General features: G+C 41.9%; 1 protein-coding gene across 3 annotated transcripts in view; it reads right to left on the bottom strand.

Annotated features, from left to right (window-relative positions):
- The window catches only part of PEPD (peptidase D), a 139914-nt gene that overhangs the window by 17463 nt on the left and 98120 nt on the right, over positions 1–24331 (bottom strand). For all 3 annotated transcript variants that reach the window (XM_051805987.1, XM_051805988.1, XM_051805989.1), the window contains exons 12-13: positions 19820–19968; positions 1688–1872 (exon numbers count right to left, since the gene is read on the bottom strand). In XM_051805987.1, coding sequence (XP_051661947.1) covers positions 1688–1872; positions 19820–19968 — 334 coding nt within the window. The remainder of the gene's footprint in view (positions 1–1687; positions 1873–19819; positions 19969–24331) is intronic.

The raw sequence follows: 24331 nt of genomic DNA on the forward strand, positions 1-24331 counted from the left end.
ACTGTGGATTCATCTGTTTGCTTTCAAAAAATCACCCTTAAATTTAATACACCCCAAAATGATGTACCAGATAATTTACAATTATAAATTCGGTCGTATGAAACTAAAAATTAGTTTCAAAAAATGATTCTATACCTTGTCTACTGCACTACTGAAATCAGACAAAACTGAAACTACAGTTTTTAAATAAAAACCAAGCACGGTAACTTTGCACTCTCAGAGTTGTTCTCCCTCGTTCCTAAAATTTAGTTATCTCTTTACCCTACCAAGTCTTGAGCATGTGTTTTAGTCCACCAAATTCAGAAAGGGTATTCACAACACAAGTGAAAACAACCCAAGCAAAGGCATGCGACAGCAGGGTCCTGGATTTTTAAGTCCATGAACTCTCCAAGGAACCCCAATCCTTGTGCTTTGCTGAATGTCTGTACTTGTACAGAGAGAATGCACCTGGGAGGGACAGAGGGGCAAACATCCACCCTTCATCTGCAGAAACCTTCCAATCACAACAGGGCTGCTTTTGATTTTTGTTTCATTTTTATTACATGTAAATTTATTAGCTGGTGCTAATACATTGTTATCACAATATTGTGCCTCAGCAATAATTATACTGTGAACATAATGTGTACCCTCAAGTAGTTAATATTGTTTCTCCCCTGCCTGCAAGTGAACCAGCGACAGCAGCTGTTCCCCTAACATGAATAAGCTCCAAAATATGCTTAAACTTCACCTACAAAGTTCTTAGTTTCTTTTGCAGTTTCTTGTAAAAGAACAGCTTACATATGAGAGAAGACAAACGATTAATTTTGTACTGAATTACTTGAAAACCCTTAAACAGTTAGCCTCAAATAACCACGACCTAACACTCAGAAAAGCCTCCTGAAATATGTCTGAAGCTGCTGTAAACTTCCTTTCTTTATTGAAACCTTAAGTTCAATTCCCCTTGGAGATTTTTATTTCTTTAGTTATCATTGCAAACATATTGCCATTAATTGGTTACAGAATTTTACCTATTCTGCTTTCGGATTGCAGTTGTGAATCACCAAGTTAATTCAAGGGAAAAGACAATCATTCTGTGCTTTCTGCAGAAACTCACAGTACAAGAGCTTAGGCTTTCACATTTGCAAAGACTGGAAGACTGGAGGGATTTTTTTTTCTCTCTGTTCTCATCCCAGGACAATTCATCTACAGTGGTGTCCGTGCTGACACTGGATATCAAAGTTCAAGACAGGGATAATGTTTCCATATCACAGAGCCATCAGGATATACTGCCCAGGTGCAGCAGTGGGCTCCTGCAGCTGTCTCACATCTGGAATGGAGCAAGTGAGTCTTGCTTCAGGCCTCAGGTAGCCCGAGATGCTCTGCCACAGCACAGGGTACACTAGAATGGTATCAATGACTCACAGAGCAACAACACTATGTATGTAGGAACTGGACAGATTAAAAATGCCCAAAGGGTGGCATCAGTTCACTTCTCCCCATAAATAATTTATATTTTAATGGACTAATAGATTTCCTCAAAGTAAATTGCATAAAATACCACACCCCAAAAAAAAAAGAGACACTTAAATGTGCATTTGCTCCACCCCTGAGAGGATGAAACTAGGTAACCATGCACACAGAACAAGAAAAGCTGATTGAATTGAGAGGGGATGATGTGCAGGGGAGTTGGGAAGGGACCAGCACTAACCTCTGGGTAGCCTCCAACGTCATGCACGTCGATTCCAAGTAGGTGTCCAAGTCCGTGTGGCATAAATACTGCACCCAGATGAACCTTCACCATGTCATCTACGTTGCCTTTCAGAATGCCAATTCTGGTCAGCTCCTCCAGATGGACTCTGTCAGCCAGGCGGTGCATGTCAGGCCAGGAGACCCCTTGGAGAGCAGAAACCAGCAGCTGAGTTAACAATTGCTGCAAGTTTGGAACAACGGCTTTCAAAAAACAGATGTAACACGTGCCCTTTGTTTATATAAAAAAACAAAGGTGGAAAGAGCAACTACATTAGCACAAAAATACTTTGAATGAGACAAAGCTGTTTTAACACGCCTGCAAAGTACAGAAAACTACAAACAGGAGAAACAGCAGCACCTCATAATCCAGACCCACACGAAAAAATATTAAGAGACTGTATCTAAGCATGTATATACAAATGTAAATGTATCAGTGAGTCTTCTGTAAGAATGTTAAGTGTAGAATGCAGTTATTTAAAAGGCAGAGCATTAAATATTACTATGCCATTATTTTCGATAATGATCACACTACTTTAGAACATTTGAGGTGGACAGTACTTTTCTACGTACACTGAAGATTTAAAGCCCACATCTTCCTGGCAAAGACACTCTCCAGAAATTAATGATTCCCTTGTGTTAATGGGCTGTGTAAAACACAAATCCTCTAATACGTGTACTAAAACAGCATTACAAAATACTGTTGGTTGACTAGAGACAGAGTGCCAGGATACATTAGATTGCTATTATTTGGTATAGGATACAATTTTGTTTGACAAACTGCTGGGGGGAGGAGGGAGGAAGAAAGCGGCTCTTTTGTTAGTAACACAGTGCTGTCTTAATTAGTTCACCATGGCTTTGAGTCATCATCAACAGAGCAGTTGCAGAGTCAAGACAACTAGGGCTAAGGTACAGTAGAAGAATATTTTCCTTGTTCAATTTTGGCATGATTAAACAAATAAGAAATGAGCAATTTTTAAAGCCAAACCACCATCAAGTTCCATTTGCTTTAATCCAGTTAAACACGCAGCTCTAGGGTCTCGTGAACGTGAATGTCATATCTTAATTACATTAGCACTTTCTGCTGAAAGTACTGAGGCTTCAAAGCCTGAAATGAAATCATCCTATGGGAGTGCTTAAATAACATTCAGCTGTCTGCTGTGGCTCTGATATGAAGATCAGGACCAAACTGGTCAGCACGTGGCTGCTCTGCCTCGCACACCGTCCACCTTTGCGCTGCCGCGGGCGCCGGCTGGGATCCAGCTCTGTGTGTCAGGCAGCCTCCTCTCCCAGCACACTGCTTGGGGACCAAACCTTGGGATCCAGCTCTGTGTGTCAGGCAGCCTCCTCTCCCAGCACACTGCTTGGGGACCAAACCTTGGGATCCAGCTCTGTGTGTCAGGCAGCCTCCTCTCCCAGCACACTGCTTGGGGACCAAACCTTGGGATCCAGCTCTGTGTGTCAGGCAGCCTCCCCTCCCCAGCACACTGCTTGGGGACCAAACCTTGGGATCCAGCTCTGTGTGTCAGGCAGCCTCCTCTCCCAGCACACTGCTCAGGGACCAAACCTTTAGCCTGCTGCCTGCAGGCTCGTCCCTGCCAAGCAAGGCCACAAGGCAGAGGGACAGGCACAATATGCTGCACAAACCCCCAGTGCTGCCTCGTCACAAAAGCCAGCAGTGCCCAAGTGAGTGATGCTCACCCATGAAATGTGTGCGGTCTTCCTGGTCAAAATGTGCTATTTCTGTGGGTTCCTACTTTAAAAAGGAATTTAGATTTTTCATTTAATAAGAACCAATAAAACTATAACCAGTTGTTCTTTGACAACCATGTTCAACATAACTGTATTTTACAATAATTTATCTTTCTGAATGTTTGATTGCATTGTAATTTTCACCTCCCTAGATTCACCTGTGTTTCACAGCTCTCTCACATTAGGCTCCAATCTATTGTATGATAAATTGAAATCGTTACAATCTGTCACATCAATATCATGGATATCACACTGGAAGTATTAGTGAATCACAGTTGCTTTCCTGTTTATTTTATAGCTGTGAGAATACAGAATTTCTGTGTCTAAGTCCAAGTTCAGCTTCTGCACTTTGCAGTCAACTCTAACTGTTCTAAAAGTCTTTAATCTCCTTTCTGGGGACACTAGATGTTCTTTTGAGCTCTCTCCCATGATATCTTAGCTGAGTAATACTACAAGTCATCTATTTTCATCCCCATAACTGCAAAGCCACATGTAATGTCTGACCCTGGTCAACTATTTGAAGCCTCATCTTCTCTTGATACAAATGAAGGTCAGAACTCCATGGCTGTAAGACAAAACACAACCATATCCCAGATGCTCTGAATCAAGTTAAGATGAGGTGCCTGAGAAAACTGGACATGAGGTGCCTGTTGTTTGCAGCACAGCTCTCCTCTGCAGCTCTGCTGGTACTGTTGGTCTCACTCCAAACCCACAGACTCCACTTAAAGAGACACAGCCACCTCTGTCAAACTTAGGAAGAGATAAAAAAATCAAACTGATCAGAAATAAAACCAGCAAAACCACATATCCATTTGTCTGCAGATGTTCAACAGAGCAAATGAATGATGCTACTGCTCTAACTGAACAGACAGCCATGGCTGTAAATCCTGAATATTTCTGGGCACTGAACAAATCCAATAGAGCCCCTTCTTCCCTCGCCTTTACCTCTTTCTTTCTCACTGACATAAAGTGTAACTATTTCCCCTCCCCTCCTCCTGCCCAGAGCTCTGCATTCCCCATCTGTCTTGGCTTTCATATCTTATCTGTTCCACTAGAGACTGAGGACAACAAAAAGCTCTACTGCGAAATAAATAATGAGGCTGGATGGAAAATCTGCAGCTTTGGACTCTCTCCTGGAACCAGGGCAGTGCTTCAGACAGAGCCCAGCAAAACGGCTCTGGACCACTCTGGACCACTCTGCCCCATCCTGCCAGTGCCATCCGTTCTGCTGGAGATGGGAAGCACGTGAGCTCCAGCTCTCTCCTGAATGCTGCAGGACCTGCAGATGGCACCAGGGCAGCTCTGGGCAGAGGGAAATTAAGCTTCTGCTGGAGGCACCCACTAAATAACAGAAATCTTGGTTTACAAATAAATAGGTGCTCGAATAGTCTTAATTAAAAAGCAAAGTTCAGAGATAGATTGAATTTATATTCTGTTGAATTTATATTCTATTGTCTGGCTCCATGTTTTATTCAATTATGACTATGGTGTGGTAGTATTAGGCCACCCCCCTCCAAGACACTTAACCTACAAGCCTTGTATAATATACTCATACATACAATTACTTGTGTGCTAAGACAAAATATGAGGACATTTTTGAGCTGACTAGAGACAGTGAATTAAGTGGAGTGACTTTTCTGGTCTTCACTTAAAAAATGGTCATAAACGTGTCTTGTTTGATATGAGAGGATTCCCATCATGCTACAAATAAACTTTAACAATAAGGTATAAACAAGCTTTCCCCTCTTTTTTCAAATAGGCAATTTGGCAAAAGAAAGAGGATCTAAATGTGAATCTTCAAATATTTCCTACTATCTTTACAATCTTAAAAACATTAACTTTGTGAAGAGAAAGAACTACTTTACAGTAGTAAGGCAATTAGTTAAAAGTATAAAACAAAATTTACTGAAAACAGGGAGCCATCATAATTCAAGAAAGGTCTCTTAGTCCATTTTATACAAAAGTAAATGAATATGTTGTATACATTTAATATAAACAGAAATATACGACTCTTTTAAAAAGTTATTTTTCTTTTTAAAAAGTTATTTTAAATCTAAAATTGTATTAGTTTTATCTGGCAATGGGAATCTTTATAATACAATGGCTTGTGCAAGCCCAGCTGTCTCTGAGATGGACTGGCATGTCTGCACTCAAGTGTCATTTAGTCAACTTTAAGAGCAGAAGTCCTTAAGTTCTGCTAATCTAATTTTCCTTTGTAGACACTGAACTTCCAATCATTGCAAAACGTGGAGAAAGGAGGAAAAATTAACGACCAGGACTGATAGCTTGATCAAGTTGATAAGTGGATTAAGAAAGCCACGAACAGAACTTTTTGGTACTCTCACATGACGTGCAATTCAACAATCTGGACATGCCACAAGGTCCTGCAGTGAGAGTATGCGAGGCCAGAGACACCTTTGTTGTGCTCAGCTGTCTGTGCACACATCCATGTGTGGAAAGCTTTAGCATGGCCAAGGAAACAATGACGGAAAAGGCTCTGTGTGGGCAGCCAGGGAACAATCTGCCCAACAGACTGCAGACTTGCAGATGTGAAGGAAAACACACCAGCTAAACAATGCTGAATGAACATCATTTTGTACTAAGAATCCTTAACACATGGGGGCTACTTGATGTGCAGGCACTTCAGTTTTTGGATTACTGGTGGTCCGGTGGGGAGCTCTGTGCAAGCTGATGCAGCAGAAGTCAAATACCATATCAGCATTCTTGTAGGGAGAAAAAGCAGTTAAAAAACAACTAAAAACCACAACAAAACAACTTCCACACAAGTTACTGTAGCATCAGTGATGTGAGTTACTGCAGTAGCTGACTTTTGCAACACCAGCCAGCACTAACGTCCCACCACCAATCACTCACTGGGATGTTTTATTCATATACTATTCAGGACTATTATTTTTAAGCTTTGGTGAAGTTTAGCATAGTTGCAGACATGCTTTCTGTGTAAAAATGTTTATGACAGTTGCAGATGAGCTTTTTGTGTAAAAAGGTTAGTTCCATTATTATCTTTAAGCCAATTTATAAACCAATTATAGTCCACTGACAGATGAGGTTTAAAAAGCTAGATTGGAGGGTCCTTGGACTTTGACAGCTTATACCAAAAAGAGTCTGTACTTAGGAAAATCTGCTGATGAGGTGTCTGCTCCCTTCTTAATTCTCTGCCAAATGAGATAGTGGGTAATACAGGTCACTGAGCCAGCCAGTGGCTCCCCAGCAAGGCTCAGTTACCACGGCTCACGGGGCTGTGATTCGTTACCTGCCGTGCAGCACATGCTTGGGCAAGAGACCAGGGCAAAAAGCACCTTTTACAGCAACAAAAGCACTTGAGATTCCTTGAGATATATGGTGAATGAACGACACAGTACCGACCAGACAGTGGAGATAATGAAACATGAAAGATCACGGAAAACATAAAACCACAGAGGTTATTGGTCTTCAGACACCATGCAAGCAGTATAGCAGAGGTTTGCAGATATTGAGAAATGGCAAACTTAATGCATTAAATTTGCTGAAAGAGGTTTTTTTAGAATTTATTCCCATCAACCCAAATGATATTGATACTCCTAGATACTACTGTGACAGAAAAGAAAAAGATAAAATGAATATTGTTTTACTTCCTAAAAATATTTCCTCTCTAATTGTCTGTTTGCCAAACCCACAAAATTTCAGATAAAACACCCCGTTTTACGAACTCAGAAATATATAAGGATCTCTGCAATAATCTGCGACCTCTTTGATCACACTATCAATGAAGAAGATATTTTTTTCCCCTCCAACCCCCCAAAAAAGAAAGAAATGCTTTTAGTGAAACCAGAAATCAAAAGCACCCCTATCTTTTAACAAACATACCATAACTTTTTAAGCAGTAGAATTATAAAGATGAGTTGCTATAACACATCATGCTATAAACTGCTCCTCAGTCCCTGTTAACTTACTGGTATTTTCATTCTAGAGATTATTCTCTGATGTTTTATTAGAAGCCATCTGAAAACATAAAGTAGAAACAGCATACAAAAGTAATTTAAAATTACTGCATGGTATTTAGCCACTTTGGTCAGAAAGTACTATGAAAAGGCCTAACAGGATTTTTTTGGCCACTGCTTAGGGTACTTTGTGGTTGTAATGTGACAATGATTAAACCACAAATGATTTAACAGGGTTTTTTTGTTGTTGTGGGGTGGGGTTTTTTTGCCAGCACAGATGTCACAATCTTACTAAAAAAACGAGTATGGCAAGGTTGTAGTAACTTCTCCCCAAATTGTGCTAAGGTTAAGTTACATTTAATTTCTGAGTGTCCACAGACAAGGGCAAAAGGCCCAATGTCCCCTGGCAGTGCCACTGAAATGCAGACAGAACACACAATCCCAGTCCAGCCAGTAACCCACTGGAACAGATTAAAATCTGCCAACTGGCAGTGATCATATCAGACATAAAACAATAGGTCTTTAAAAATTCCAATCAAACCCAGTTTAGAAAACAAACCAAAACAACATTTAAATACTAAAAACAATTATTTCTTCCCTCTTCACTTGGGTGCTAGAGAAACATTTGTCGTATTTGTGATTTTCATGCTTTCCTTTTGGCCCACTAAAGGAAATATTCAGTAGTTGCTTAGTCTTTGAGCTTGGTTTCTTGCAGCACCAAGTAAGGCAACTCTGCCATGGTGAAAGAAACCCAAATGCTGTGTTCAAACACTGGCACAGTCTGGGCAACAGTGAAGCAGTTCAAAGCTTCATATGCTGTGTAGGTAACTACCTGTAGCCTCCTGGGGTCAGCCTTAGATGGCTGCATGGATGCCTAACTCAGGGACACAATTTTAGACTCTATTTTACAGCTGTAGCATGGCCTCAACTGGCTACCATATGATGAGAAGAGCCTGTTAACTTTCCCATCCCAAAAGGATGGGAGTTTGCTGCTGTGTCACACCCACAAATACCCGCAGTTCTGACTGCAGGGATTACCAGACCTGACCCTGCCCTGTGCCTTGAATCCCAGTGCCACAGCTCCAGACCAGGATGGACTCCTTCAAAAGCCATCCCTCTATTCCTCAGCAAGATGCTGGACTCCTGGCAGGAGTGAGAGCTACTGAAGGGAAACAGAGATTACTCCCCATCACCTCTGAAACTTGGACCTCTTTTTCAAAAGGCTGAACAGCACTGTGCTATTCAGTTGTACCATGACATTTCTTTTGCATCAGTCTGATGGAACTTTTCAGCAGTAAATCTATCCTGCCTATTATAAACCCTGCACGAGATGAGCTATCACACATCAGAGGCAACATCAGGATAACAGCCTGCCACATGGAGACATCAAGAAAAGCAATATGAATAGATGCAGACGTGGAGCAAGAGATTTTTTCCATGTCTGGGTGCAGCACTGGGATTGAGCAGTGCTGGCAGACAACGTGGATTTTACCTATTTGTTCCTTCCAAATAGGTTCATGTTGAAAAGAGGAGGAAAAAGACTGGGGGAATGAGGGAAGTGCTTGGAGGGAGTGATTGCAGTTTGGAAACTTAGCTATCTTAGAAGCTCAGAAAAGACTCTGTTTAGATAAGATTCGGGGCAAACACCATAATCTATGTCTAGCAGGTTTGCACTCTGACAGCTACAGCTGATGCAGTGTCAAGATTGAAGGACTTATGAACTTTGTACTTCAACTCAAATTACAATGTATAACAAGTGCATTTTCTGAACACTGAGCTGGGGGAAAATCAGTGCACATCAGACCAGATGCAGGCGGCTTATTCCCTCAAAGTCACTGTTAAAAGCAAAATTGTACAATGGTACAATATTACAACGTGTTACAATTAGGAAAAAAGGATTGAAAAAAAAAAAAGCCTTAAACCAAACCCCATTCACTACAGAAAGGAAACCTGCAGCTGATTTAGGCTGAGTCAGTAAAGATGTCTAAGTGCATTTGCCTTGTGCGAGCCGCACCTCTGAAGAAAAGATCCGCACATTCAGCCGAGCTGGAGAGCTGCAGGTTTGCCCCCAGATGCTGCTCAGAGATCTCAACCTGAGAGGGACTTCTGGGCAGAAAGGTCCAACTGTTTCAAAGTGTCTGTTTTTATCCACTTAGCAGTAACTGGGCACTGCTCTGCGCTCCCGGGCGCTGCAGCGGTCACTGTTTGCAGGGGTCGGCTCCTGCGCTGTCACGGTGGGGAAGAGCAGCTCCCAGAAGGTTTGCAGTCAGAAATCCTGCATTTCAACAGAGGGTCGGCAGGATCTGCTGAATTTGGCAGAAAATATTGCCTTTTCCTTCACCTCTTGCTTGGGTTGCTGCTGTTCAGGGCACGGTTAGGTGACATGACCAATCATGAGGGCTCCAGTAATCAATGGCACCATTTCTATTTAGTACCTTGCAAGAATCAAGAATTCCAACTTGATTGTCAGTACCTTCAGCTTTTTTTCCCTAAGCAGTAGCAATGCTTTAAGCACTTATACTGACAAAACCAGAATTAACTTACCACAGAAAGCTATACTACCTTTGCTGGGTCAATCTTGGAGAGCCAGTATTCAAAGGGAAACTTGTGAACATCAATGCCAGCAAGAAATACACAACCAACTCCATTCAATAGAAAAGGGAGAGAGCAGACTACAAATAGCTTTTTAAAACATATATTAACAAGATTTACTTTCCAATCTGTCTTTTAACACAATAACACATTCAGAACTGCAAGGGGGGAAAAAATAATACTGCAGCGTCATTCAGTAAGATTTGTGAATATTAAGTACTGGTTACAACATGCCCTGCAAGCATTTTTCTTCAGAGGAATTGGTATAAAATCTTTAACTTCTGTCATTAATGTTTTATTTCTGAGAATAATTGTTTTGCTTCAAATATTACAGCAGACTAATAATGATTGGCAGTGCTTTGCCTAAAATATGACAATCTGAATGGGAATAATTCATAGGGGCATTTTGAAATTATACAAGCTGTAAAAAAGATCATGCTCTCACAACCTTCCCCTGTTGTGCTTTTGTCAAAAATTCCACTTTACAGTCCAGTTTCTTTCTAAAAATTAATCAAAATCAGCTACTGTTTTTATACAGCAAAATAGAAAAGCATGCCCATATGGTGTTCTACTAAGCATAACTCTGGACTACACAAAACAAAACTCAAATGACTTCCATGCAAAAAGCATCCACTGCATGTGAATAAGAACCTCGCTTGTACTTAACTTGAAAGGAATAATTATTAATTACAGCTACAGTTATTTTCTTTAGGTATAATACACTTCAATCCTAGTTGGATACAGTAACAATTACCCTAAAGCCGTATATTCAAAACCAAAAATAAATCTGAATTCTAAGGAAGTTACAGAACTGTCATGGACAAAAAGAAGCAGTAATCTGTGAAGTTGTAAATTTTGAATTTGCATATGTTTGTAAGTCCAACTCTGCTCAACTTAATAACAGAAAAAACTGCTGGTAATGTGATCTGCAATGTCAAATAGGTAACCCAGCTATTAGTTTCCAATTAAACAGTTCTTTAACTGATTTATTCTAATCCTTGGTCTTATTACTATCCTACCTGAGTTGAATTCTTCACTATTCTTTCTTAATGAGAGGCATTTTATTAGAACCTAGAAAAGGGAATCATACTGCTACTCTGAATTCAAATCCCAGCACTTTTTGTTGTCTAAAAGAGGTTATTTATGAAACCAGTACTGGGTCACTGAACCCGCCTCCTCTTGACAGTCTCACTGAAAGAACTGTGCCTCAATCTTTAGGTACCAAAGGAGTACACACCACCCAAAGTTTACATTCTGCTGTTCAAAAATACAGACCATTCACCCTCTAAGGTCCCCGGGCTCACCTCTCTACCTCCATCAGCACAACTTCAATCCTTCAGCATCAGGCAAACAGGGAGGAGGGAAAGCACTGGAAAACTAAGTGGCTGCTTTGTTTTGTCCTCCTGATTCACAGCATTCCTTGGAAGGAAGCACATGGGAAAACTAGCTAAGACAAAAGCAGATAGGAAGCTAGACCAACAAACAAACCCCGAAGAAATCAGGAGAAAAGCACAAAACGTGGACACAGAGTTTCACACAGCAGCTCAACTCCTGTGCAGTTACAGCTGCCCAGACAAAGACCACGTGGGACTAACTTTGTTCTGCATCTTGCCCCTACAAATACACAAGGACTTCTTTGGTCCTCTGCTACCAAGGGGAAACCAGGAGTGGCCAACACTCCATCTCCAGGCAGGACTGCAGCAGCGACCCAAAATAACACACTGAGCCTGGTTTCAAGCTGTGTAGGGAGATGACACATGGTGGACAAGTCACGTTTCATCCTAGACAACTCCCAAGGACTGTTTCTCCTGGTCTTCAGAGGAAGTCCTCAGAGTCAGGCCCACAGAAGGGCCTAATGCTTGTCTCTGAATCATTCTGTACCTCACACTGTTGGGTCCTAAATCGTCTGAACATGAGAAAGAAATGACAGAGTGGAAGGGCTGCTCCTAACTTTAGAGCAACACCTTCAGGCACCTCTTCTCAACTGCAAAATCAGGACTTGACCCAGAGAGGCAGGTGGAACAAAGGCAGAGGAGGGACCAGCAGCTACAGAGAACTTTCTGAACTTCAAGCCAGACGCTGCTGCCCTGGCTGTTCCAACCCACTCCCCTCAGCCTCTTTACCTCAGAACACCTCAGTCCTTTGGGAACTACTTACTTCTTGCATTTACAGCACTTCTGGTAGGCTCTAAGGATCAGCTGATATCTACATGATTAATAAAAGCATCTTTTACTTGCTTGCCACGTGGGTTTACTTCTTGCTCAAAGATTATATGGCTCAAAGATTATTTGGCAATCCTGGCATCAATGGTTGATCTTTGATCCTGGAAGATGAGATTTTAGAGCTTAAAGAACTCATGTCTTTAAGTGAAACTTGATTTCTGGGAAAACTAAAACTCGGGCAAGGAATTTTCCAGCCCTAACATGGAGAAACCTCCATCTTGTGTTATCAGAGATGTTGGCCCCGGGACAGAGATTTTCTTCAAGATGTTCCTCTACAGCATTTATCAGAAAAGCAAAGCCTGAAAGCCAGAAGCAAGACAATACTCACTGTCTGGGACAGTAAAATGCAGAATTTGGGGATATTCATATAAGATGAGCTCCAACTTGAAAAAAATGCAGAGATAGAAATTCTATAGGGAGACCCTGTAGTAATGTCAGTGTCATGAGGAGGAAAGCTTTCACACTGCACGTGACCTGACGTGGTGAACAACTACTTCTGTGCATATTTGGAACCCTTTTTCATGCTTCATTTTATTGAAACAAACAACCATCAATCAGCAAACATCCCCAGCTGCATAGTTAATGCCTGAATGCAATTTCGATTCAATGGGGACTTTGGATATACAAGCTTTTTAAATCATATAAATGTAGAGATAGGGACTTGAGTGGCTGCCAACCTGGCCTTACTCAACTGTTCCTTGGGAGCAGTTTGCTAGGCAAAAAGATCTTTTTTGAAACTGGAATTTAGGACAATAGACCTTATGGATCGAGGTGCTTTCGTTCCTTCTTCCTTGCACCCCAAATACTAATGAGTATAACTTAAGAGGTTGAAAGAAGGTTTTTTCTGTTAGTTTTTTAAACACAAACAAGTTTTGCACTAGTACCAGGAATGCTAAGCACAACAAGCTCCCTTCCTTCCCCTTCTCCTGTGATTTTCCATTACTCTACAGAGAAGACACAGAGCAATGCTTGGAGGACCCAGTATGCAATTGCAAAGGGATGAAAATGGAAAGTATGTGATTGCTCCAATATTTAGCTCGTTAATCTTTAAGACTCTGTTTATGCTCTAGTGCATTAATCCAAAATAGTTTTAATTGCAAAGCTGAAAGACAAGCATACTTCCATTTTAGTTCTTCTCCACACAGTAGCACTTTCATATATTTGAAAAACTTCAATGTTTCTATAAATAGAAACCATATATAGAAACTTTTTATATGTAGCAACCATACTGTCCTCATCAGCTAGGAAGTAAATTTAAAGAACTCCAATTATTAATATTCTCTAAATGCTTAAGATAATAACCCAAATAATAAATAGCAGCAGTCACTCGAGAGGCTGTACATGGTATAAATACACAGTCATTTGCTAAAGGATAAAGGAGAAGCTACTCCTCAGAAACTTCCCTAACATGACTGGACTCTTGTGTACCCCTGACAGTAAAGTATGAGCCTGAGAACACAGCCATGTCCAGAGCTGGGCTAAGTGGGAATGCACTTCACACATGGACACTCAAGCACTGATCATCAGCAGCATCTCCTTTGCTGGTATCACTGGCATTTCCATGTGCATGTTTCAGAACATAGTGTGGAGTCATTTAGGTTAGGAGGGATGCCAGAAGGTACCAAATCCTGGCTCAGAGTAGGGATAACTTGAAAGCTAAGATCATGTTTCTTCAACAACTTGTTTTCTAGAAATTTTAGAGAGGGGCTTACAGCAAAACAAATTATTTTACACCTTTCTTCAAACAGATTTATATTAATGCCAAAGAGCAAACAATGCTGGTCTCCCAGGTGTAACTAGTGACAAATGATGGATTACAAAGCTAATACACTGACATTGGATCTAGCTTTTGCAGCGGAGATAAAGAACGGACTGAGACAGATTTGGGAACCATGCACATGTGGCCTTTCCAATCCTGCAGATCTTTCCACTATCAACAGACATGTCCAACTTGCTCACAAAAGGTTCTAATCTAGCCCTGCACTTCAGGCTTTCAAATACTACCATGCAACACTACAGGTTGGGCACAGAGTGGCTGGAGAGCAACCAGGCAGGAAGGGACCTGTGAGTTTGGATTGACAGAAAGCTGAACAGGAGCCAGAGTGTGCCCAGGTGGCCAAGAAGGCCAATGGATCCTGGCCTGGATTGGGAACAGTGTGGCAGCAGGAGCAGGGCAGTGATTCTGCCCCTGGGAAGCCACCCCTGGAGTGCTGTGTCCAGTTCTGGGCCCCTGAGTTGAGGAAGGTCCTGGAGGGGCTGGAGCAGGTGCAGAGGAGAGCAACGAGGCTGGGGAAGGGACTGGAGCACAAGTGCTGTGAGGAGAGGCTGAGGGAGCTGGGGGGGCTCAGCCTGGAGAAGAGGAGGCTCAGGGGAGACCTCCTGACTCTCTACAACTCCCTGACAGGAGGGGGGAGCCGGGGGGGGTTGGGCTCTTCTGCCAGGAAGCAGCAGTAGGACAAGAGGGCTGGGTCTTCAGCTGTGCCAGGGGAGGTTTAGGTTGGATATTGGGAAGAAATTTTTTCCAGAGAGAGTGCTCAGCCATTGGAATGGGCTGCCCAGGGAGGGGTGGAGTCACTGTCCCTGGAGGTGTTGAAGGTGAGACTGGATGTGGCATCAGTGCCATGGGCTGGGAACCACAGTGGGGTTGGATCAAGGGTTGGACTCGATGACTTCAGAGGTCTTTTCCAACCCAGTTGATTCTTTTATTCTGTGATTCTATGACAGCTGTCCAGGGGATGTGCTACAGACATCAGAGCTGAGACCTCACACCCTGCCCTTAACCATTGCACTCTGCAGCCTTATTCCTACTGAGGGTGTGCTACACAATACTTTTTTTCCACCACAGTTTGCCTTTTTTAAGCCTGGGCAATTAGAGGGGTTGGGGGGAGCTACACTAAAAGCAGTATTTTTATGGCTATAGCATCAAGGACTCCAGAGTTGAGCAATATCAACTGTCTGGGTGAGCTTTGCTTGGACCCTCAGTGCTGACGTGTTACAGTCCAGTCCCTTAGTTACACGACCATCTACTCCTTTAGATAGGACTTCAGTAGTAACAAGGCCTTTTTGATGATGCTGCCTTTTCCAGTCCTCCAATAAAACCTTTAACATGTTTTAGAGACTTTCAGTGCCACCCACCAGAGAACAGACCCGGTGCTACGTTTTGTAACGCAGGCAGCTGGCTAAAGGACAGAAGACCTGATGCAAGCAAAACTGCAACATCCATTCATGCATTACTAGAGACAGGAGAATTCAAAGGGAGGAGAGCCTCAGAAGTACTTCAGCCTGGTGGAAAAGCTTTCACCAGATCAACCAAAGCTTCCTACCAACCACAACATGCAAATCCACGAGAAGCCCTAAATAATTTACTTCTAGGGTTCCCTTATTTGCAAGGCCAGCACAGCTCCTGCTAAACCCCCTAAGATATCTGTTCCTTATATAACTCCTCTCCCATCTGTTGCAAAAGCTGAAAACATGCAGGAAAAGAAACAAGAGACTTCACAAGCAGGCAAGCATGGCAAATGCACCAAACGTTGCCTCTGGGAATTAGCAACCATTCTTGCATCAGACTCAGATTGCCAGCAGGATGCTAAGCAACTTGCTTCAAACACAGAGGGTTTTTTTTTATTTTTATTTATTTATTTTTCATTTGTTCATTAATCATTTTCTTTCGTTTGACCAAAGTTTGGCTTGACAATCTGGAGTGTGATTTGCAGAAAGGCTGGGCACTCAACAGCTGTAACAGAGGTCAAAACAGCTGGGGTTTGAGCAAGAGCAGGGTTCAACTCCCTTAAAAAAGATCTCGAGTCTGATGAGTTTCAATCTTGGCATCCCAAATGAGTCAATAGTTTTTCCACCAGCTTCTCTAGCCTGCCAGCCCAGGCCTGCAGAAGGGGGACTGCTGAACACTTCCACATCACTGAGATGCAGTGCAAGCAAACTTCCTGCATGCCCAGCACCTGGGTACTGCCATGATGAGCACTGTGAGAAAACCTGGTGAGGATGTAGATAATTTTAGATTCAGAGCAGGCTTTGAACAGTAGGCAATAAACAGCTCCAGGCCATACATGGAACAAAAGGTTAAACTGAATTCCTGCTTAGCTGCTCATTAGCTCAGCCCTTACTGTTATATGCATCCTGTGAAGACAGCAGAGACAGAAACAATGAATATATCTACAGGAACATTTTCATTCCAATCATCCTTGGAGGTGAAAGCTCTTGGCTGTCCCCACTTACTGTGTTTTTGTTTACTCAGTGGAGTTTTGAAGCATGAATTGAATTCATTTCAGATGAAAGCAAAGTGGGAGATGTGCTCCAGGACTACATCTAATGTTCCTCAACCAATCTGGCAAATTTAATGAGATTAAGAAACAATGCAGAAGTGAGGCAAATTAGGACACTAACTTCTGGAATACTCTGTGATACTTGGCTTTACAATGTCACTCTTTTTTAACAACTCTTTTTACGTAGAATATCTCTGTAAAGCAAATTGTTTCACCAATCACTGTTCTGAGAAAGAAGCAGACGATGCCTCAGCCAAGAAGGACATGGAAGTGTCACTATTCTGCACATCTGTCCCTGAATTTCAGTTCTGTGGAAGGGGAAATTTAACGCAGATGGACTCGACACAATTAAGAATATCCCCCAAGTAGAAATGCAACATTTCTCTCTGACATGAGCCTGACTTTGTAGGAAAGAGAGAACCACCCCACTGCCACACAAGCACACCTTTTTGACTTTTGCTTCAGTGACAAGCGTCTCAGCCTTCATATGAGCTCCATGTTCTGTGGTTTCAAAACTGCTGCTTATGCAAGACTGAGTATGTCTCTCTCCCCTTTTATTTTAAACAGATTTGATTTGTGGCAGGAGTTGTGACGACTGCACTGAACTTGGGCTATAATCCCGCAGAGAGTGTTTCTTAACTTTCAGAATATATTATTTGGCTTGCAGAAGGAATTCTGTTCTTGCAGTTGGAAGGTAGGGTAACCCATATATATGATTAGAGCTGTTTGCACATTTGGACCACGCACAGGATGTAGTCAGATGAATGCTTTTCTACAGTGAAATACAATGTTTTGGAGTATTTTTAAAATTATGACAACTGTTTGTATATAAAAGTATAAACAAAATGTATTAGGAGGTCTATTATCTCTCAGAAAGTAACTTCACTTGAGAGTTAATTAGGTTCACATGAGAGGCAAACGGAAAAAATAAATGCAAATCTTTGAACCACACACATCTATACAGAACGTTTAAGGTTGCTAGCAGTTGTGTGTCCTTCCATAAACACAGTTATGCAACCCAGTATTTGGTTAGTGACTCCCCCTAAAGTACTTGCTCCCTATCTCGCAGTGAGAAAGACCCCAGGAATCATTAACATCCTGAAGACCAGAACGAGATGTCTCTGTGACCCTTTGCCACAAGGCACAAATAAGGCCCCAGTTCTGCAGCTGGAGAGAAACCCCATTTCCTACAGCTGCTGCCCCTGCTGTGTGCACTCCCTCTGCCCAGCCTGCCCCACGAGTGGCTCCTGCCATGTGCCCACAGCCCCACAGGCTGCCTCTGACCTTGGGAACCCTGGGAAAGGAAGACAAACAAAAATAACAGCAAAATTAACAAGGGCTCCATAATTCAGAAAATCTGACTGAAATATGATGGGGCTGGCTTTTAAATTTAGTGCCTCTAATCCTGCAAGCTTCTCGGCCTCCTTTTTCAGAGACCTAAAGTATTACAGAGAGAAGAGGTGAATTCATATCATCAATTCCTGCTCCCTCTGTGATAGTCCCAGGAGTAGATTCTAATGCTTTAGTCAACAAGCTGATTAGTTCAAGGAGGAGAAGGAGGCTCTGCCTCTCCCACTGAAATGTCTCCCCGTGGGCAGCAGTGACAATGCAGTCAGTTTGCATCCTCCCCTTCCAGGGGCTGTGGGCTTCCTCAGTAGCCTGACAAGTATGTAACACTAACCATGCTATAAAGGCCACAGTTTCCATCTCTTCTTTTTCGGAATACCAGTCTTCCAGAAGATCCTAAAAAGGACCTAAAAAGCATACTTTTCCAGATAGTGACATTTTTTGCACGTTGGGAGGACTCTAACTGGATCTGTAATTCAAGACTGCAAATGGTCCAGGTTGCATTCCACTGCTCTGAGGAACAGAAGGAAAGAAACCAATGAACCAGTCTACAGAACATTTTCTGTAGATAGAAAATTCATGATTACCAGTCTCACGAACAGCGTAAATGCATATTTGCACCATTCTTCCAAACAGGAAAGGCAACTAAAGCACAGTGAGAAAACTCAGTCCCATCTTCTGCCAGATGTTAAGAATGATTTCTCTGCCTGTGAATCTCAAGCTCCCAAAGCCAGTAAAAGATCCTCGCAGCTACCTTTCAGAAATACTCAACTTACTATGTCCTTATTTTCTGACACTGTAAATAAAGTGTTCAACAAACTGAGGAATTCTCTACACCATCCTGAGCACAATATCGTATCAGCTCTCAAGTTCTGAAGACAGTCTGCAACTTATTAGCATGAAATACTGCCAAAAATGTTACATGAAAATAAAGGTGGCACTGAAATGCAAAGCAAACTGTGAAGAGGAATAGGGACAAGATTCTTCAGAGGAGACACAGCAGATGATGGAGAACGCACACTGTTATTAAAAAGCAAAATATCTAGTCTCGTTTTGCAGATAAGCATCAAGTGTTATTTCTCCCTTCCAAGCTGCTCAAATAAACAGTGCTGCTGCCAGCTTGTATAACAGGAAAACTGCATCTGTTCTGACTGGCAATCCAGAGAGCCCCTGCACTCAAGGCCTGATGACTGAACAGCAAATTTAAAGGATAAGTGTGCTCTGTGCTTTGAGTACATTCCTCTCAAAGCTGTTCCATTACTAATACTGAGAAATGCTCAAGTACCTTCACCGTGACACACACAAAATCTCAGCAGCAGTTAGCTCTAAAACATTTATTTGCTGCCCCAAAAGCAGAATCAGAGAAAAATAAGATTTTCATTAAGCCAGACAGTTGTTTCAATTATGAAAAGGTATATTTGATGAATTAGCTTGCCTGCAATTTAAAGGCACACAGTGAAGTACCCAATAGCCAGCGCTTTTGAAAGGGTTTTAAGGCTAATTATCCTTCCCAAAGATGCACACTCTGTCCTCTTTTTCAACAGAAGATTTCTACTGTGCTCACACATAAAATACAGAAAATGCTTGAAACAAACTGAAGAACAGCACATGTGTTCACCCAAACTCTGACTTCAGTGTTTGGCATAAGCTTCCCAAAAAGATGGCAGTATAAAGACACAACCAAGTAATTAATAACTGTCACCCCTAGATTAAAGGAATTAAAAACCAAAAAAATTAAGATTAAAATATCCTGTTAATAATTGGTTTTGTGTTATACTTTTAAAAGTTTGTGGAGAGTGTTCTGTGTCCTACCTCTATACATCAGGAACTGCCTAGACACAGAAATTAATTTTATCATCTTGTTCCTTTCCAGCACTTTCTGAATTGCAAACATAATTGACTTGACAGCCTGAGTGCTGCCACGAAGCTTTTCAGTTCCTGCTGACATGTGCTGATCTTTTACCTGGTTTGACTGCCTTCATCACAGCCCTGGATGACTTCAGCACTGCCTCGTAGACAGCCCTCTGGTCAGCAGTGAACTTCCCGCTGGCAGGGAAGGTGCAGGTGATGTCAGAGCCATAGCAGTAATACTCCCCTCCCATATCAAACAGGCTGAAAAGGAAACAGAGGAGGAAGAAATGAAAATTGAGCTCCGAAGAAGTAGTAGAACATATAACAGTAGACCTTTCTCTTGCTCTGCACTTAAGAGTCATGTGCATTCTGGTAGTTCGCCACATAAACACCAACTGAATGCTGTTCCTCAGTAAAATGAGACAAGAGTCCCTTGGAATCTCCCAGCAGAAGGGTATCTGCATCCCATATGGCTTAAATAGCCCTTAAGGGCTGTGCTGGTCCTGGATGAAAATGCTGAGAGAACACAGGAAGGAAGATAAAAAGTACATGAGGAATCCACTTCAACCTCTTCAGTTCCAGTTTCTAGGACCTTTTCTCAGAAAAAAAAAAAAAAGTCCTTTTTTTCTTTCCTGAGAAATGCTAGCACATAAAGCACCCAACATCCAAAACAGAATCCCACTTAACAGAGAAATGTCAATTAAATTATGGCCTTTCGTATCTAAGTTTCAAAACACATCTGATGGTTTGAATACAATGTCCCCATTAAAGGTTGACTGCCACTGCTCACAATGTAAACTTTCCATTAAGACAAACTTGCCTACCAAGAATTAAAGGAACAAGCATTATGGAGAGATCCAACAAGAAAAGTACATGTAGTACAGTTTTCTGCATCAGAGGTAGAAGAAAAAATGTTATTAGGTACCTTTTCTTATGGGGACAAAAACCCTGCCTTACCCCTTGAAAAGCATAATTATTCTATACATGAATCAGTGATTCATCACGGATTGCTCAGCTGCCAGAAATCAATCCACAGGAATAGCCAGTGGGACTCTACAGCCCTGTGAGGGCCATGTTAGATATTTGTAAGTCTTCTCGAGCCTACCTGATAAGGCATTGCACTGGTTTCAGCAGGCTCAGAAATCAGCAAATAACCAAATAACCATTTGGACCAGACAATACTTGAGTAAATAATCCCCTTAGTTCATCATATATTGGTTACAAGAAAGCACATTTTACATCTAAGACTTTGGTCTTGACACACACTGTTTGTGTGACCTCCTGATTTCTAAGGTAACGAGTCAGAGTTGAAATCTGCTAATTTAAGTCTTCTTCCAACCAGCCCAAACAACTATATGAGAGGTGAACCATCATAAGAAATATGATTTTCCTTCACTGGGTTCGAAAACCTCGGAGTTTTCTTCCTCTTGCTGCCTTTTCACAGCAGGGTCAGTCAGACAACACAAGCAGAAGGCAGGGCCACTCCACTGGGGGACCCTCTCTGCCACTGAATCCTAGTTACAGCAGTAATTAGGAAAACTCTGCAGAGCAGCTCCATCCCCAGCCAGCAAATGTGACAGGGTAAGGATAAATATAAGCTACCACAGAAAGTGCTACAGCTGTTCACTGTTTCCAACATACCTGCTGCTGAAAGCAACGGGCACTGAGTAAACAAAGGCAACCAGGATAAAGCTAAAGAATATTTCAGCAGACTCTTCTTGCTGCATTGCATACACAGACACACACTGAGGAAGATTTACTCCAGGAAATTTTAAAATCCACCCAACAATTTCCTCCATGAACAAATCCTTGCACTGAGTGCAAGCCCTGCTGCAGTCACCGCCAGCCTCCCCAAACTGGGCAAGGTTCACCTGCACAGAGACTTGCAGGACTGGAACTTCAGGAACAAACCCAGTGGTTACAGATGCAGAGCTGCACAAGGCTTAAAGCTACAGGAGTAAACTCCTCAGGAGAGTGCTACAGAGAGACCTGCAAAGTTAGATATGGGAACACCGAGCTGATACAAACACTGCATATGTTCAATTCAACACGAAACACGGAATGTTAGAACAGAAAGTTGTGTGTTGAAAAAAGGTACACAACAGGCAGAAAATGTCAGATGCACAGGGTGAAAAAAATACCCTCAGACACCAGCATAGCAACTGTAAACCAGCCTAGCCAAACCTCAAAATCAGAAACCCCACCAACACTGCCTAAGGTTTGATTTTATGGTTAGACTCGCTTCTAAAAATAACTAAAGGTACTCATAGAAAATCTATGGATACAGAAAACTAGTTGCAGCAACTAAGAGTCATGCCTACATGCTGCAATGTGCCAACAAGATGCAGATGTCAGATCAGTTCTACATTTTTTAACCCATCCCGAATGGACCCGTCCAAAATCACAAATCAAGCTGCATGGTGCTTTGTGGGATCTGCAGCAGTTCTGTGGCCCAACTCCTTTGCATTTACAAGTGTAAATGTCCAGTCAGCATGGTGAGAGTAAAGCTGTGACCAACAAATTCCAAACTCCCTGTCCATGCCTACTGGAAGTTGCTATGCTTTGTATTTTTTCCCTGGAAAACAGTTATTCCGAACTTACCAGAGGCAAAACTTTAGTGATGTCTTTAATCTTACAATTATCATCATTTTCTCAAACCCATTCATCACTCGGTGGCTGTTAAATAGCTTTTCAAGTTACTGGAGCACTGAGTAATGGAAAAAAAAAGAAATCACAAAGCTGATGTACACCAAAACAAGGCTCACAACCTAGGAAGCACCATTTGTTCAGGTTTCTTGGCTTCCAGACAAGAGGAGACATGAGGGAAGATGATCTTTCAAATTCCACCACAGAGGACAACACACCATCCAGCCTGAACGCTTCAGTGAGAAAGCATCCAAACCAAATGGGCCATTTGGGAGATATTTTGGCTCTTACAGGGAATTCTCTTCCATTTAACTTCAGTTGGGAACATATCCATTAGTTAAAATGCTGCCCAAGACATGGAAATAGCCCAAATATTGTAGTTATCCTGAGAAAATAATGGGAGCCTGAGAAGATCCCAGTTTTGTATATTTGCCTGCCAGGCAAAGTAAGTGGTGAAGCACATTTAAGTCAAATAAAATGTATGACAGCTACTATCTTCTCCTGTTGACTAACTGGAAAAAAATTCTAAAAGCAGGTTCCTTAGAAAAAAAACATTTATTTTACCCTGAAATTAGATGGTTAACTGCTAGTGAAAAAGATATTATTAGTGTATTCTAGTATGTTCTCAACTGCATGTACAAAATTACCTGCCTGATAGTGCAGTCTTAAAAGGGTCATGTACAGAAACCATTACTTAATGTTATTTGGACTGTTATCAAATGTAGCAGCAATATAAACAAATTAAAACACAAAAAGGAAAATAGGCCTTCTATGCATCTTGGTCTATGGCTTACGTTTTAAGAACTGCTTAAGACAGAATAACATATGTAATAATACAATATTCTCCAAACTCTATCCTATTTCCCTTTCAGATAAATTAAGTGCTAGCAGACCGTATATGTTGTCTATTACAAAACTTAGTTTTGAATTCAGTTTTCTGTTGAATGATGAGAAGTTTCATTCCAGAACAACCCTTTCCCCATTTTTCAGCACATGATGAGTCTGAGGCTGTCAGATTTCTGAGGCATTTGAAAGGGATGGTGGCTGGAGAAGGAGTTTTGCTGACCAAAGAGAGATACTTGGTTGTATGGCAAACTCCTCACTGATTTAGCTTGAGGCTGAGGAAGTCAGCTCAATTTCTTTTTAAATCTTCTGAGAGAGAAGTTAATCTTGCTTTGTGTCATTTTGTGGGGAGCAAAACCTACCTGCCTTCATTTCAGGGTGAGAAGTGCACGATGTGTAAAGCAGACTTAACAGTCAGAAGACCTGGGCACACTCTAAAAAATTCCTTGTTACTGTTTCCATTTATTTCCTAGAACTACTAAGAAGCTACATCACAAGTAGAAGACGCATAGCAAAAATAGCCCAAACTTTTTCTTGGAAGCAGGGGCACAACTCTCCTGGTGGAGGCGTCAGTTCTACGTACACATATAATCTTTCCTCCCAAACATATTGCAAAACACTCTAAACATTACTAACTAAAATTGAACAATGCAAAGCATAAGCAAAATCAGATAACCTGTCAGCTGCCCTACTGACAGAATGCCTCTCTTACCCACCAGTAATACAACATTAGCCAAGAGCATCGAAAAACAGGTTGCCTTCTGCCTCTCTTTTACAAGTCACCTTCAAAAATGACTAAGGGCATTTAATTCCTTTCACAGGGAAAAACCTGAAACCACAACTTTATATAATTTTGTACATAAAATAGTATCATAGTCAAAAAGAAGGAGGAATGTGTGACATGCCACAGCCTTGCAGAAAGGCTTGGCTGGATGTGCCCCTCCTCACAGGAGCTCCTCAGCCCTTCCATGTACAACTGCACTGGGGTTCTGCTCCCTGTGCAGGAGCCCAGGAGGGCGGTTTGGAGGAAATATTTCAAGTCCTGTCAATTTTAAAGTGAATACAGGCTTGTAAGTCAGTACTGGAACTGAAACACTACACGACAGGATGCACGGAAAGCTCCTTTCCCCTCCTG

This window comes from Manacus candei, unplaced genomic scaffold (assembly GCF_025592945.1).
Source record: "Manacus candei isolate 608988 ecotype Guabito, Panama unplaced genomic scaffold, ASM2559294v1 h1tg000065l, whole genome shotgun sequence".
In the NCBI taxonomy this organism is placed as follows: Eukaryota; Metazoa; Chordata; class Aves; order Passeriformes; family Pipridae; genus Manacus; species Manacus candei.